At 44.1% G+C, this 15,598-nt stretch overlaps 1 protein-coding gene across 1 annotated transcript in view; it reads right to left on the reverse strand.

Annotated features, from left to right (window-relative positions):
- Positions 1-15,598, reverse strand: part of LOC126188108 (cytochrome P450 9e2-like) — a 76,933-nt gene that overhangs the window by 11,838 nt on the left and 49,497 nt on the right. Inside the window, exon 6 of the mRNA XM_049929574.1 lies at positions 6,544-6,807. Coding sequence (XP_049785531.1) covers positions 6,544-6,807 — 264 coding nt within the window. The remainder of the gene's footprint in view (positions 1-6,543; positions 6,808-15,598) is intronic.

Genomic DNA, 15,598 nt, shown 5'->3' on the forward strand with positions numbered 1-15,598 from the left:
AGAGCTCGGTTTTAATTGTTTGCTGGTTTATTTAATTTTCTTTTAATTTAAACGTTTCATAGGTCAATGTTGTTAGTCTTATTCTTCTTGCATTTTGTTAAAAGACATCAAAAGGGCAATTGTATTATTCACCATTTTTAACGCTTTCAAGTGTATAAATTTATCAAGGCAAATTAACTTTTGATTTCCTTACCTGTTTTTCTTAAAGAGGACCTGTTGTTAATTTGAAAAATACACTAGTATCCAAACTTAAAGTAACAAACCGATTTTTGCCCGTCCTGTCGTCAACAGAAGTCCGTTCAACGGTGTTCTGCACGGCAGACGGCATTCCGGCCACCGAACAACCACGCCACCGATGACGACGGGGCATCTGTCAGAGGGGACACAGTTCGCCGTGTAGTCCCACGTCCACAGTCGCCGCGTGCACAGTCGTAGACGGTGCAGTACGGCACAGAGAAGACGCACGCCTACCACACTCTCTGCTGTGGAGGGCCTGAGGAAGAACGGAAGCAGTGCAGATTGGTGTGGCCCGATGGTTTAATGCGAGTCGTTTTGTTGCTTCTCCTATATGGCGACAGTTTATAGAGGCTGAACTGTATCCCGAAGACCAGGGTGGGGCCGACCATATGTGACACACGAAAGAGAGGACCGTTATTTGGTTGTAAGGGCACGGCGGTACCGCCTCGGCACTGCACAGCACCTGGCATCTGACCCCGAGGCATCCACAGGACGTGTTGTGTCGAGACAGACGGTGTGCAGAAGGCTTCTAGAGGGTGGCCTGTATTGTCGGAGACCTGCTGTATGTATACCTCTGACGCTCCTTCAGAGAAGGGAACCTACAGAATGGAGTCGTCGAAATGCTACTTGCACGGTCAAACAATGAGCCAATGTTCTTTTCACAGATGAGTCCCGATTTGGTCTGGAGAGTGATTCTCGACGGATTTACATCTGGAGGGAAAGTGGAACAGGATTTCCGAACCCAAACACTCTGGAAAGAACCTGATATCGAGGAGTATCCCTAATGGTGTGGGCAGGGACCACTCGACCACTCAAATACCTCTTCGTGAAATTGCCTGGGTGAATCGAGAAGGTTTAACTGCTGATACCAATTTCAATCTGAACCTGCCTGGGATGCACTAGGGAGACGGGTTGCATCACGTCAGCATTCACCAACCACCGTCCAAGATTTGCGAGCAGCGCTGCAGGAAGAATGGGAGTTATTGCCTCAACATGGGACTGGTGACATTGTTCACATGTCCCATCGTTGTCAGGCCTGTATTGCTGCAAAAAGTGAGCCCATTAGCCAGTTGTCAGAATGTGTGCGCAAAGTTGGATACATGAAGAACATTTTAGTCTACCGTTATGTACGTTGCAGTTGTTCACGTTTTGTATTCTTTAAATTTTTTCTACTTGACTATCATCGTTTGTACTGCTTTGTGGCAAATAAAAGCAACGTTGCAAAATGTTCGTTTGTTGCTTTTATTTTGGACAACAGTGTTAATGTCTGTTGTCAAAAGGATTAATGATGATAGTTAACGGTGCCTAGTCCTTCCATGTCATTTACATGATCCTGGGATTACCTGATCACTGATACACTATAATCAATAAATCGGGAATGATTACCGTTGGGAGTATTTTATGACTTGACTAAGGCTTTTCTTTGTGTGATCCATGATACGCTTGGGTAAAAGTTAAGATATTCGGTTTATAGGATATTAGGCACAGCAGATTCATGGTTTTTATCTTATCAAAATGACATAATGCAAAGTGTTTCGGCTCCGTGTCAATCACGTAGCAATACTCACTCAGAATTTGAAAGAATGGTCTAAAACAAGATTCGTTTGTGGATCCTCTTATTTCTGATAAACCGAAATAATCTTACACATTTTTGACATCTTTTTTCACATCAAAGAAATAAAAATGCAATATTTAGCATGTTTGTTTTATGCCATCCATAAAGAACACTCATCATAAGAAAACTAACACGAAAACCTATGCCAAATGTAGCATGCTCACCCCAAAGCACACACGACTGACAGACACATTTAAATGCCGCTACTGGCTGGAGAATCATACGATATATTCCGACTGCACATCGACCCACCACCCGCCTTCTTACGTGCACACCATATGTGACTGCAAACTATCTCTTCCCTCGTGCAACTCTACACAGCTGCTTTCAGCAGTACGACAGCCACTTGACGAGAACGACCAGCAAGACTTCTTTCGAAGAACGAGTTGTACCACTTCCTCAGTGCCCTCCACATTCGTCTGACACGCCGCCTTTTGAACATGTTTGGATCAAGACTGTGGGGTAAATCAAGATTGTAGGGCAACTTGCTCTCCGTGGTCCTCCAGTCAACACTGCTGATTCTTCACTGACGTACTTAACAGCCATGTGGAGAAGGATATCCAGATGGAAGAATGCAGCAATCAGTGGCGAATGATCTTAATTTATTGCAGATCGATTACGAATATAGAAAAGCCATAATCGGTGCTAGAGGTAACAGAAACAAATAAGATACAAGATTTTACAAGATAGTGTAATGCAGTAAAAATACTAAGGGGAAAAATGTGTGCCACTCATCACCCAGTATGGTCACATCAAACTTGTGCTCAAGCACGTATATCTTTCAGATTCGAATGCATAGTCACATGTATAAGCATACTGAGAAAAAGAAGCAGCACATTTTGCAGAATATGAATTTATAATTGAAGTAGTTGTTTACAGACTATTGTAGCACCAATGGTTTTGCCAAATTGACCAAGAGCACCATCTACGTGGGTAAATAATCAAGCTAAATAATATTTTTGTAAAAACATCAAGATAGGTGAGTGGCACACATATAGACATAACATAACTGTTAATAATAGAAGCTACCAAATAATTTATAAAAATTAAATGAACAATCTAAATACAAATATAAACATAACTATGTCAATACATTCTAAAACCAGTTAAAAAAATGTAGGAAGTGTCATCTGTGGATGGCGAGAGCATACATTTGCATACAAAAACATAAAATTTAGAAAACCATGGACGCAATGTTGTACAAATACAATGAAATAAAATGAAATTTAATAAAACGACAGTTTTGTGTAAAACATAAAACGTGGTCATTTACAGAGGACCCAAGAAAACGTTTATAAGTTAGCCTGAACTTACAAAAACTAAGAGATGACACTGGCAAACAAGCAGCATCAAAAATGACAAACACTCAAATAACATTTTTACAAAGCTAAATGTAAAACTTTACAATAAGCACTTAAAAGCGTAAATGTTTCCTACCCCATCTTGACATAAAGTTAAAAAGGAATACATGATAATCTAGAGCCTATAAGAAATGCATTCAAACTAACATGTAAAGACCTGTATTATAAAGTAGGTGCAAATCTGCTCAAATATCGCACACATTATAGGCTGTGACACCTGACCCTATCTAACAGACGGTTTTTGGACAAGAGGACATTTTTAACTACCACGAGGTTAATGCCAGATATATCACATATAGTCGTCTTCTTAACTCCTCTATAGATGGTCGTGTTTCTCGCATCCCTTTCCTTTTCTGTGTCACGGTTTTATGTTTTAAATAAAGTTGTTATTCCATTAAATTTCTTATGACCTATCTTTTTAAAAAAAATTATGCCGTTGCATGCATTGTATCCTCTCGCCATTCATAGATGGCACTATCTACATGTTTGTAACCGGTTTTTCGATGTACTGAATTCGTGTTGTTGTTGTTGTGGTCTTCAGTCCTGAGACTGGTTTGATGCTGCTCTCCATGGTACTCTATCCTGTGCAAGCTTCTTCATCTCCCAGTACCTACTGCAATCTTCATCCCTCTACATCTGCTTAGTGTATTCATCTCTTGGTCTCCCTCTATGATTTTTACCTCCCCCCCCCCCCCCCCCGCTGCCCTCCAATACCAAATTGGTGATCCCTTTATGCCTCAGAACATGTCCTACCGACCGATCCCTTCTTCTAGTCAAGTTGAGCCACAAAGTTTTCTTCTCCCCAATCCTATTCAATGCTTCCTCATTAGTTATGTGATCTACCCATCTAATCTTCAGCATTCTTTTGTAGCACCACATTTCGAAAGCTTTTATTCTCTTCTTGTCCAAACTATTTATCATCCATGTTTCACTTCCGTACATGGCTACATTCCATACAAATACTTTCAGAAACGACTTCCTGACACTTAAATCTATACTCGATGCTAACAAATTTCTCTTATTCAGAAACGCTTTCCTTGCCATTGCCAGTCTACATTTTATAACCTCTCTACTTCGAACACATCAGTTATTTTGCTCCCAAAATAGAAAAACTCCTTTACTACTTTAAGTGCCTCATTTCCTAATCTAATTCCCTCAGCATCACCCGAGTCAACTCGACTACATTCCATGATCCTCGTTTTGCTTTTGTTGATGTTCATCTTATATCCTCCTTTCAAGACACTATCCATTCCGTTCAACTGGTCTTCCAAGTCCTTTTCTGTCTCTGACAGAATCACAATGTCAGCGGCGAACCTCAACGTTTTTATTTCTTCTCCATGGACTTTAATACCTACTCCGAATTTTTCTTTTGTTTCCTACACTGCTTGCTCGATATACAGATTGAATAACATCGGGGAGAGGCTAGAACCCTGTCTCACTCCATTCCCAACCACTGCTTCCCTTTCACGTCCCTCGATTCTTATAACTGCCATCTGGTTTCTGTACAAATTGTAAATAGCCTTTCGCTCCCTGTATTTCACCCCTGCCACGTTCAGAATTTGAAAGAGAGTATTCCAGTCAACATTGTTAAAAGCTTTCTCTAAGTCTACAAATGCTAGAAACGTAGGTTTGCCTTTCCTTAATCTAGCTTCTAAGATAAGTCGTAGGGTCAGTATTGCTTCAAGTGCTCCGATATTTCTACGGAATCCTAACTGATCTTCCCCGAGGTCGGCTTCTACTAGTTTTTCCATTCGTCTGTAAAGAATTCGCGTTAGTATTTTGCAGCCGTGACTTATTAAATACCGACCACTGTGGCCGAGCGGTTCTAGGCGCTTCAGTCTGGAACCGCGCGACCGCTACGGTTGCAGTTTCGAATCCTGCCTCGGGTATGGATGTGTGTGATGTCCTTACGTTAGTTAGGTTTAAGTAGTTCTAAGTTCTAGGGGACTGATGACCTCAAATGTTAAGTGCCATAGTGCTCAGAGCCATTTGAACCATTTGAACCATCTTCAGTAGTCCCCGCCCGGAGATCCGAATGGGGGACTATTTTACCTCCGGAATATTTTACCCAAGAGAACGCCATTATCATTTAGGCATACAGTAAAGCTGCATGCCCTCGGGAAAAATTAGGGCTGTTATTTCCCCTTGCTTTCAGCCGTTCGCAGTACCAGCACAGCAAGGCCGTTTCGGCTAGTGTTACAGGGCCAGATGAGGTAATCCTCCAGACTGTTGCCCCTGCAACTACTGGAAAGGCTGCTGCCCCTCTTCAGGAACCACACGTTTGTCTGGCCTCTCAACAGATACCCCTCCGTTGTGGTTGCACCTACGGTACGGCTATCTGTATCGCTGAGGCACGCAAGCCTCTCCACCAACGGCAAGGTCATGGGGGAATTGGGGGGGGGGGGATTCGTGTTAACACTGTTAATTTACTTTTCATAAATTATTTGGTAGCTTCTAATATTAGCAATATGTGCTACATCTATGTGTACCAATTTGGAACTAATGAGATGTACCTGTCTTGATACGTTTACAAAAATAAACTTTAGCTTGACTATGTGCCCTCATAGAGAGGCGTCTTCATCGAGGTGACGAAACCTGTGGTTTTTCAGTAGCCTGTAAACAATAACTTCAATTCATGCTGGTATTCTGTAAGATACTCTGCTTCTTTTTGTCAGTATGCTTATGTGTGTGACTATGTGTTAAATATGTGAGTTGTTGTGTTGAAGCACAAGTTTGATGTGACCACGTTTAGTGACGTACGGACATGTTTTCCTCGCTGGTATTTTTACTGCGTTACAGTGCCCTGTGTATGGTTGTATCTTACTTCTTGTTGTTCCTCTAGCATTGAAGATGGCTATTCTACAGTCGAGATCGATCTGCAATAAATTCAGGTTATTCACGACTGACCACTGCATTCTTCCATTTGTGTATCCAATGGCCGCTGCGCATGGGAGTCCTATGGATTTCAACATAAATAGAGTTCCCAAGACTTACCTCCAGGCCGATTCCTCGCCACAGCTCTTAGAGGTTCTGACTGTAGTAAGCAGAGGCCTTACACCATACTGATCTTTGAGAGAACAAATACACTTCGAGAATTCTAATCATGTCTGAATTTTCCTCTGACTAATGTGTGGTGAACCGTTCATTTCAGTCACATGTATTCTGCTGATGTTGCGTTTTCACAAACAGTACGTTTAGTAAATCTGTGAAAGAATTTCCTAAATACATCGTATTAACACGAAACAATATAGTATTAGAAATACGTTCTTCAGTTTGGGTAGCTAAACTTTCGAAGTTTTAAAAGATGTGAGACGTTACGACGGTGCTTACCAATGCAAATGCGAGGTCCAGACCCGAACGGAAAGTAGGTGAACGGCTTGATGAGGTGCTTCCTCTCCGGGCTGAAGCGCTCCGGGTCGAAACGTTCCGGGTCTGGGAAGTACTCGGGGTCGTAGTGGATGCCGAGCACCGGCATCCAGACGCCGTCGCCGGGTCGCAGCTCGAGGCCCGGGCAGCGCCCAGCGGCCGGCAGCCTGTAGGGGCGAACGCACGTGCGGTCCAGCGAGGCCAGCGGCGTGTACATGCGGAGCGTCTCTGAGGACACCGGCAGCGGCGGCGTCAGTGAAAGTACGCGCCCGTGAGCAGCCGAACTGAAGACGGCTGGTGGGTTGGGTGGAGGGCGGTTCTGGCGCCACGGCGAATCGAATGCATCTAATCTACATCAATTTTTTATAAACCACTGTGAGGCGTATGGCACGGGATACTTTCCATGGTACCATGCACTGGGTTTTCTTCCAGTTACATTAACTAATGAGGAGGTATTGAATAGAATTGGGGAGAAGAGGAGTTTGTGGCACAACTTGACTAGAAGAAGGGACCGGTTGGTAGGACATGTTCTGAGGCATCAAGGGATCACAAATTTAGCATTGGAGGGCAGCGTGGAGGGTAAAAATCGCAGAGGGAGACCAAGATATGAATACACTAAGCAGATGCAGAAGGATGTAGGTTGCAGTAGGTACTGGGAGATGAAGAAGCTTGCACAGGGTAGAGTAGCATGGAGAGCTGCATCAAACCAGTCTCAGGACTGAAGACCACCACAACAACACATTCGGAAATGGAGCACAAGGAGAACGAAAGGGTCACTGCTCCAGTGCATGTCGTAATTAGTTTAATCATGTACCCGAGATCCCTTGAGAACTATATGTAGGAGTCTGTAGCACTTTATAGTCCTCAGAGTCGACGGGCTGACGTCAGGTGGAGCGGGAGCCCGGCGCCACATCCGAAACTGCAGCGCCCACCTCCCTACAAGGGTCAAGCATTCTCCGTCGTGCGCGCCTCGTTTCGGCCTTCTCTGACTGGTTACAGAGGCTGCAATCGTGGCTACATAAACAGAAAACTATGCCAGCCCCGGAATGTGGGGATCAAAGATAGTGGCCCAGCCCCTGCAGCCAATGGTTTTACTCCTGGCGATGGCGGCGGGGATGACCATCGAAAGCTCGAGAATCTTGCTCGACTCGGAAGCCGAGAAGATTTTATTCACCATACTGTATTCCAGTACTAGGGTAAAGGTGTTTCTGTGCCACTTTTTATCTCATTTAAAATATGTAAATTAACTACTTGATCAGTTAGTCCTCTCATGACATTATGGATTTTCCCCAGCTGGCACAAGTTACCTTCCCCACCATCACTCCTCTGGGAAATGACCTCCCCTCCTCCCACACAGCAAAATGGCGGGAAATTCAGATTATCGCGGTTAATTGAATTTTGGCAGTAAATTAAAATGCTAATTACATTTTATTGTAGAGGGCATTATAATAATACATTCATTATTTATATAAATTCAATTTGCATATCATCTTTGGAATACTCGTGCAGCCTAATTATGAGATCACAATCCAAGATCCCCAACACAGAATACGGGTGCACAGAATAGGAGTGCACTCTGTCTCCCTCTTCCTGCTGGTGCAAAGTTCAAAAACTAGTGGGAAAATCCAGACTCTTTCCTCTGGCTGTGAAGCACGGGAGAGGTAGTTGCCACTCATCAACCACAAGACAGTAGCTTTACCCACTTCCGTCAAAAACCGCCGGATGTAGAGAGGATATTTTCGCTATTTAAAAAAAATGGCTCTGAGCTCTATGGGACTTAACATCTGAGGTCATCAGTCTCCTAGAACTACTTAAACCTAACTAACCCAAGGACGTCACACACATCCATGCCCGAGGCAGGATTCACCTGCGACCGTAGCGGTCACTCGGTTCCAGACTGGAGCGCCTAGAACCGCTCGACCACACTGGCCGGCCTTTCGCTATTACAGCAGCACTAGAGAATTGCTCCAATCACTCTAGCAAATAGCCCTACAGAATACTGATTAGGAGTAAAGACAAAAGTAATGAGAAGTAGCAGAAATAAGAATAGCTAGAAGCTTAACATGAGGGTATATGGTCTGCAAGTAGATGAAGTAACGGAATTCTACTACCTATGCAGCAAAATGACCAATGACGGACGGAGCAAGGGGGACATCAAAAGCAGACTAGCACTGGCAAAAAGTGTATTCCTGGTAAAGAGAAGTCTACTGGTATCAAAAATAGGCCTTAATTTGGGGAAGAAATTTCTGGGAATCTACGTTTGGAGGACAGCATTGTATGATAGAGAAACATGGACTATGGGAAAACCACAACAGAACAGTATCGAAGTAACTGAGTTTGGGTGCTACAGACGAATGCTGAAAATTAGGTGGACTTATAAAGTAAGGAATCAGGACGTTCGGTGCAGACTCGGAGAGGAAAGGAATATGTGGGAAACACTGATAAGGAGAAGGGACAGGGTGATAGGACATCAATTAAGACATCATGGAATGACTTCCATGGTACTGAGGGAGCTGTTAGAGCAAAAAATGTTGAGGAAGACAGAGATTGGAATACATCCAGCAAATAACTGAGGACGTAGGTTCCAAGTGCTACTCTGTATATGAAGAGGTTGGCACAGGAAAGAAAATCGTGGCGGGCCGAATCAAAGCAGACGTATCACAAAAAAAAAGGATACGTAATGAAGAACCAATGCATGACAGCCCGTTTGGTGGTGTTCACACTAACATACGACATTCTAGACGCCTTGCTCTCAATGCAATTTTCTTTTTTTGCGAATAGTTTCAATGCCAACATTAATAAGCGTTGTGTTGAAGCACTCGCTCGCTTAAGAGCTCTCAAATGCCGTTATAAAGATGTACAAATCCATTTAAAAAATGTACGTAGTCATTGTTTCAAGTGATAGAAAAGAATATTATCATTATAGCAAAATTAAAAAATTATTTGGGGGATGGCATAAATTCCACCGAAAGATAGGTGAATTTGAACAAATAATGACAAAATTTCTTCTTGTTCAGTTTATCGTCTAAACCATCGTAGGCTGTCAGTTTTATTCCCTTAACATATCAAGCATATAAATTACATTACTGGTCAGTTTCGGGGTTAAGCCACTTCCAGATGCCTGCAGTACGACACCAGATGTACAACAAATAGGTAATACAAGTACAATAAACAGGTAAGGCACGTTAGTGAACAACATACGTAGTCTTCCACATATGAATCTGCTTACAAGCACAAGTTTTGAAATACATCGTGCAGGCAAAAATCCTAACAGGTAATTTACCAGTTCTTGTACATTCATGTAATAGCACACCGTGCACTTTTCAGTAGTCATACATACGCTTAACTGTCACATATTGTGGGAAGCACGCTTCAACCAAAGAGCATGGGTAAGAGCTGGCATTTTGCTGAGATAAAGATATCGCCAGAGGGAGATGCTGCCATGTGATCACAGCGTTACGTGCAAGTCAATTCTTTTTAAACTTTCTCCGTAATGGACTTTCACAAATTATTTACATTCGTTGTTACTGTATGAAAATCAGTGTCATTCTGGTAATATTTTTCTCTAAAGTGATCTCACGAGTTCGCTTTAAAAAAATAGTGCATAGAAGCGGTTTTGAAATTTTACTACTGACGAAAATGATTAATTTTAATATAACATTTTAGAAAAATGAAAGCGTGATGCCACTTCAGAAAAAAATATTACCAGAATGACACTTATTCTTCTGCAGTAACAACGAATGTAGATTACTTTAGTATTTAACGCAATTGTAAACAATTTTAATGGTACTGTAAACAATTTTAAAAGTTCGCAGATAGGTATGACGTATGACTATAACCCTGTGGTGCATGAATTTCACTGCGGTGGACAACTTTCAATGGTCAATTGTCTGGCGGTTTCAACGAGTCATGAGGCTGCAAATGCATGCAGGACACAACACCAGCAGGGAGTGCCCACTCTAGTGAACTGTGTGCATTTTCAGCCTCAGATCTGATTGAAAATGCAAAGAAGCGACCATTAACAGTTGTCCACTGTAGTGGACAGTATGCGCCACAGGGATAATCATATGTAGGGATGTTTTACTGTAGTGGCAAGGGTAATTTATGTTGTGCCACTTTATGTACTGTGCAGTGGCAACAGGCACAGAGACTTTTTTCAGCAATGACTAATAAAACTGAGGCCAGTTTTCTTTTAAAGCTGGGATGAGAATGTAGCATCATTACAGCCATAACGAAAGTTTCATTGTGTCTACAGTGGTTGTAAGTACTCTCAAAGTCCATTGTACACTTGAGATAGTACGTTCATATTCACAGCACGTGTACGTTAGTATGTTCTGCCAAAATGATTAGCATTTGAACCATGTCGGCCTGCGGATTCAAGGTCAACATCGATATCGCGGCGCAACGCCATCTGCGGTAAAATGTGCTTGCGGCTCTGGTTGTCACCGTAAACCGAAGGTAGTTGATCAGTGTGACTGAGCAGACGTGCAGGATGCCTCGCAGAAGTATGTGCGAACCGTACCGTCAAATCAGTGAGTTTGAAAGAGGGCACACTATTGGCGTGAGAGAATGTGATGCATCTCTCCAGGAAATTGCTACTCGTGCTGGACGAAGAGTTTGGGCAGTGCAACGGGTGTGTACAAAGTAGTTCACGGAAGACCGTAGAACCCTACTAGATGGGTCAGATCGCACCATCCAGACCAACCCCCGACTGGATCGACACCTCATCCGAATAGCACTGCAGGACAGATCTGCGCCGTCCTCGTCTGTTGCGCAACTGTGGAACAGTGTAACACGTCTCACAGTATCAGGACTGACAGTCCGTCGCCCACTTCTGCGCCTCCCTTTGACGAATGCTAGATGGCAATGGTGCATGGAGCGACGTCACTGGGAAAAGGAATGGCATCGGGTAGCGTTTACGGACGATTCCATATTCTGTTTGTACGACAATGATGGCCGCATTTTGGTTCGCCGCAGAGAGGGTGAGCATTTGCGCAAGACATACAGCGCCACACCAAGCCCTATGGTGAGGGGTGCTATTGAGTACAGCCGCAAGTCACCGCTGGTGTGTGTCCAGGGCACTGTGACCAGTGTGTCTTACGTGAAGGACATCCTGCGACACGTAGCCACTCCCTTTCTGCACAACGCCCCAGACGCCATTTTTCAGCAAGACAATGCACGACGACACGTTGCTGCACGAACAAGTGCCTTCTTGGTGTCACAGGTTGTCAGCCTTTTGCCCTGATCTGCCAGACGACCAGACCAGTCCCAAATCGAAAATGTGTGGGGTATGGAGAGACGATGGGTGCACTGCTGTGGCCTAGTCCCAATCACCACAGTTGAACTTTAGAACTAGGAGAATGCACCAAGAATGGCTAAACCACAGGACGCCCTCGCGTCTTATACGTGTCCGTGCCATCACGCGTGGAACAAGTTACCAGGGCCAATGACGGGCGCTGTGTCTACTAGGCAACAGGACACTTGCTGAACCAAGATGGCTGAAATGATAATCATTTCTGCAGACCACACTAACGTACGTGTCCTGTGAATATGAACGTTCCATCTCTAGTCGTTCAGGTTGTTCTGTTTTTTTCTTCTGAACATGAGTGCTAATAAGTTTAATCAGAATTAACGACGTGCGCACAACGCTGTGATCACATGATAGCAGCTTCCTTTGGTGATGACTTTGTCTCTCTACCGTGATAGGTCATAGCGTATTTTTAGTTTATGCATGTTTCCCGCTATTTCTAACAGTTACGTGTGTGTATGAGTGCAGAATAGAATGCAGTACGTTATTAATCAAATGTGCAAGAATTATTAAGGTAGCCGTTAGTAAGGTTTTTGCCTACACAACGTGCTGTTGAAGTTGTACTTGTGAACCCATTCGTATGGGCAAGACTATATTTGCAACATTCTAACATGTGTATGCTTCCTCAACGTTTTCGATTGTTTATCGAAGTGTTCTTACCGAAGCGTACGTCGTAAGTCAGTTATCGTGTTTTCGTGTGCACGCGGACGTGTTCGCGGAAGTACCTACGCAATGGTCCTGTTTTTCACGAACAAATTCGCGGATGTGCGAGGACGATGATGTCTGGTTTGTGTGGCGCTCAACTGCGCGGCCATCGGCACTCGTACCAAGTCCCAATGTTTACACAATCCAATCCAGCCACTGTCACGAATGATGATGATGAAATGATACGGACAACACAAACATCCAGCTCCCTGGCAGAGAAAATCACCAACCCGTTCAGGAATCGAACCCGGGACCCCGTGATCCAGAGGCAGCAACACTACCCAGTAGACAACGAGCTGCGGACATGTGTGCGGGCGACTGCAGGTTTATAGGTTCCCGATCTGATAACGACATGGCCCCCGCCCCGGACGCAGAGATGGACGCAACACTGAGTCACAATATACAGCAAGCACTGAACGACAATAACAAACAAAGCTTAAAGGCGAGGTCCACTCCAGACACCAAAATGAAACAGCAGGAGGAGAAAGATGAAGAACAGACACGTCAACGTCAACAAGTACCGGAGGAAGTACAGTCTATTCAACGACAAATATTTGAAGACCCCGATGCATTTCTGAAGTTTCAACGTCGTCAGATATCTCTGTCGTCATTGTAGTCACAACTGGAAAAGGCACCAGGAAGACAACAGATCACCTTATGGAATCCCATGATGATGAGGGTTTCCAACCTGTACAAAAGTAGAAGGCTATCCGACGGAAGACAACGCAAACCTCGAAGCAAACCACCCAGCAACAATTGCAAATTGCCAATAGATATGATACTTAGACTGAAGATCCACCGCAGGAGTCTGCAACTGCCGAGGCACCGCGTATACTGACGGCTGCGAAACTGCCAAAAGTCCCGCCCATTGTAATTTTTAATTGCTAAAATAAAGTAAAAGTATGCAGAGAACTAAAGGCACTATTTAGTGGAAGCTTAAGAGCAACTTATACAGGAGATGGAAAGAAATTTTACGTCGATACATTTGAGAACTGTCAGAAGGTGTCTTCTCTTTTCCGGGAACAAAAATTACCGTTCCATACGTATCAAGATATGAAGATCAGGGACCTAAAGGTGGTAGTTAAGGGTCTACCAGCGTCAGTCACAGAAAAGAAACTTCCACAATGCTTGCAACAGCCCCGTGGTTTCACTATTAATGACGTGCACCAGTTCAAACGCTAGAAGCCCGGTAAACTCCGCCCACCACCCGTAGATGCTGTGGCACTACCGCATGGAGAAAGGTCTTATACCATTTACTTAGTACGCTATGTACTTTCGACAAAAGTGCCAGTGAAAGATTATCGATCACGAAATGAACCTTCGCAGTGTAAGCGCTGCCAACCCTGGACTGAAAGAGCCAGTTACTGCTGGTTAGCTGCAAGGTGTGTTAAATGTGGAGATATGCGGCCAAGCGCCGAATGCAACCAAGCGCCTGACACACCCCTAAATTTGCTGGCTGCTAGGGCTAACATAAAGCTTCGTGGAAAGGATGTAACGAGTTCTATAAAGCTCTGAAAAAGTTCCGAGTAACTACATCTAATACCGCAAAACCATGCATTGAGTTTCAACCCACAGCTAACATCGTCAAACCGGTGATACCCGACAAGACAAGGTCGGGAGCTCAACTACCGCCACCACCAACCCACCGAAACACGCACTGAAACCCGATTCCAACAACGAGAGAAGCAAGTGGAGAACGTACGTTTACTTCAACACTTCAAGGAGAACAACAAACCAACACGGATGCTTCGAGATAAAGACTCAGATACAGCACTTAACGAAATTACTACGGTCTTAAAACTTCTAAGCAGTCAGAATTTTCTACACAAACTGATCCTCCATGGGAAACGAATGCTGGCAGCAAAAGACAAGCTGTCAAAAATAGCTATCTTGGTAGAAACCCTAGAGCAAATCGAAGAGTCAGGATAACATGATGGACACACAAACACAGGACCTTCGAATCTGTATATGGAAGGCAACAGGTGTTCACCACAAAAAGAATTAATTGCAGGATTTCATTACATTACAGGATTTCATTACACTATATAAAACTGGTATTGTTCTTCTGTTCGATACCTACCTCCGACTGACTGAAAGCTTTAAGCTTCAAGCCGGCCGGAGTGGCGGAGCGGTTCTAGGCGCTACAGTCTGGAACCGCACGACCGCTAGGGTCGCAGATTCGAATCCTGCCTCGGGATGGCTGTGTGTGATGTCATCAGGTTAGTTAGGTTTAAGTAGTTCTAAGTTCTAGGGGACTGATGACTTCAGATGTTAAGTCCTATAGTGTTCAGAGCCATTGAACCATTTTTTTAAACTTCAAAATATGGTAGGATATCGTAGAGATGGACAACTACGATGAGGTGGCGGCACACCTATCTGCCTCCACGGCGCCATAACCCATCGAGAAGTGGACCCACCACAACTGAGAAACCTGGAGCAGTACCATTTGGACTGACCTAGGAGACATCGATCTAGTTGTGATATACCTCCGACCAGCACCCCAATTAATCAAACAGAACATAAGAAACTTCTTGGCCCCACATGGAATGACGTACATTGGAGGTGACTGGAACGCCAAGCACTTGGCTCTCAAGAGTAAACAACCCGAGAGGCCGTCGAACTTCTTTGTCTAGAACAGAATTAGACTTGATGATTTGAGGCCCATTCGAACCAACTCATACTCCACGTCATACCCACCATCATCCAGATATATTACATATTGTTATCATTGAAGAACTCGGAATCGACCCTCAGTTGGTAACTACAAACGATTTATCGTGGAACCACGACCCTGTTCTGGCAACAACAAAAAATGGTTCAAATGGCTCTGAGCACTATGGGACTTAACTTCGGAGGTCATCAGTCCCCTAGAACGTAGAACTACTTAAACCTAACTAACCTGAGGACATCACACACATCCATGACCGAGGCAGGATTCGAACCTGCGACCGTAGCGGTTGCGCGGTTCCAGACTGTAGCGCCTACAACCTCTCGGCCACGTCAGCC

Source organism: Schistocerca cancellata, chromosome 5 (genome assembly GCF_023864275.1).
Source record: "Schistocerca cancellata isolate TAMUIC-IGC-003103 chromosome 5, iqSchCanc2.1, whole genome shotgun sequence".
Classification (NCBI taxonomy): domain Eukaryota; kingdom Metazoa; phylum Arthropoda; class Insecta; order Orthoptera; family Acrididae; genus Schistocerca; species Schistocerca cancellata.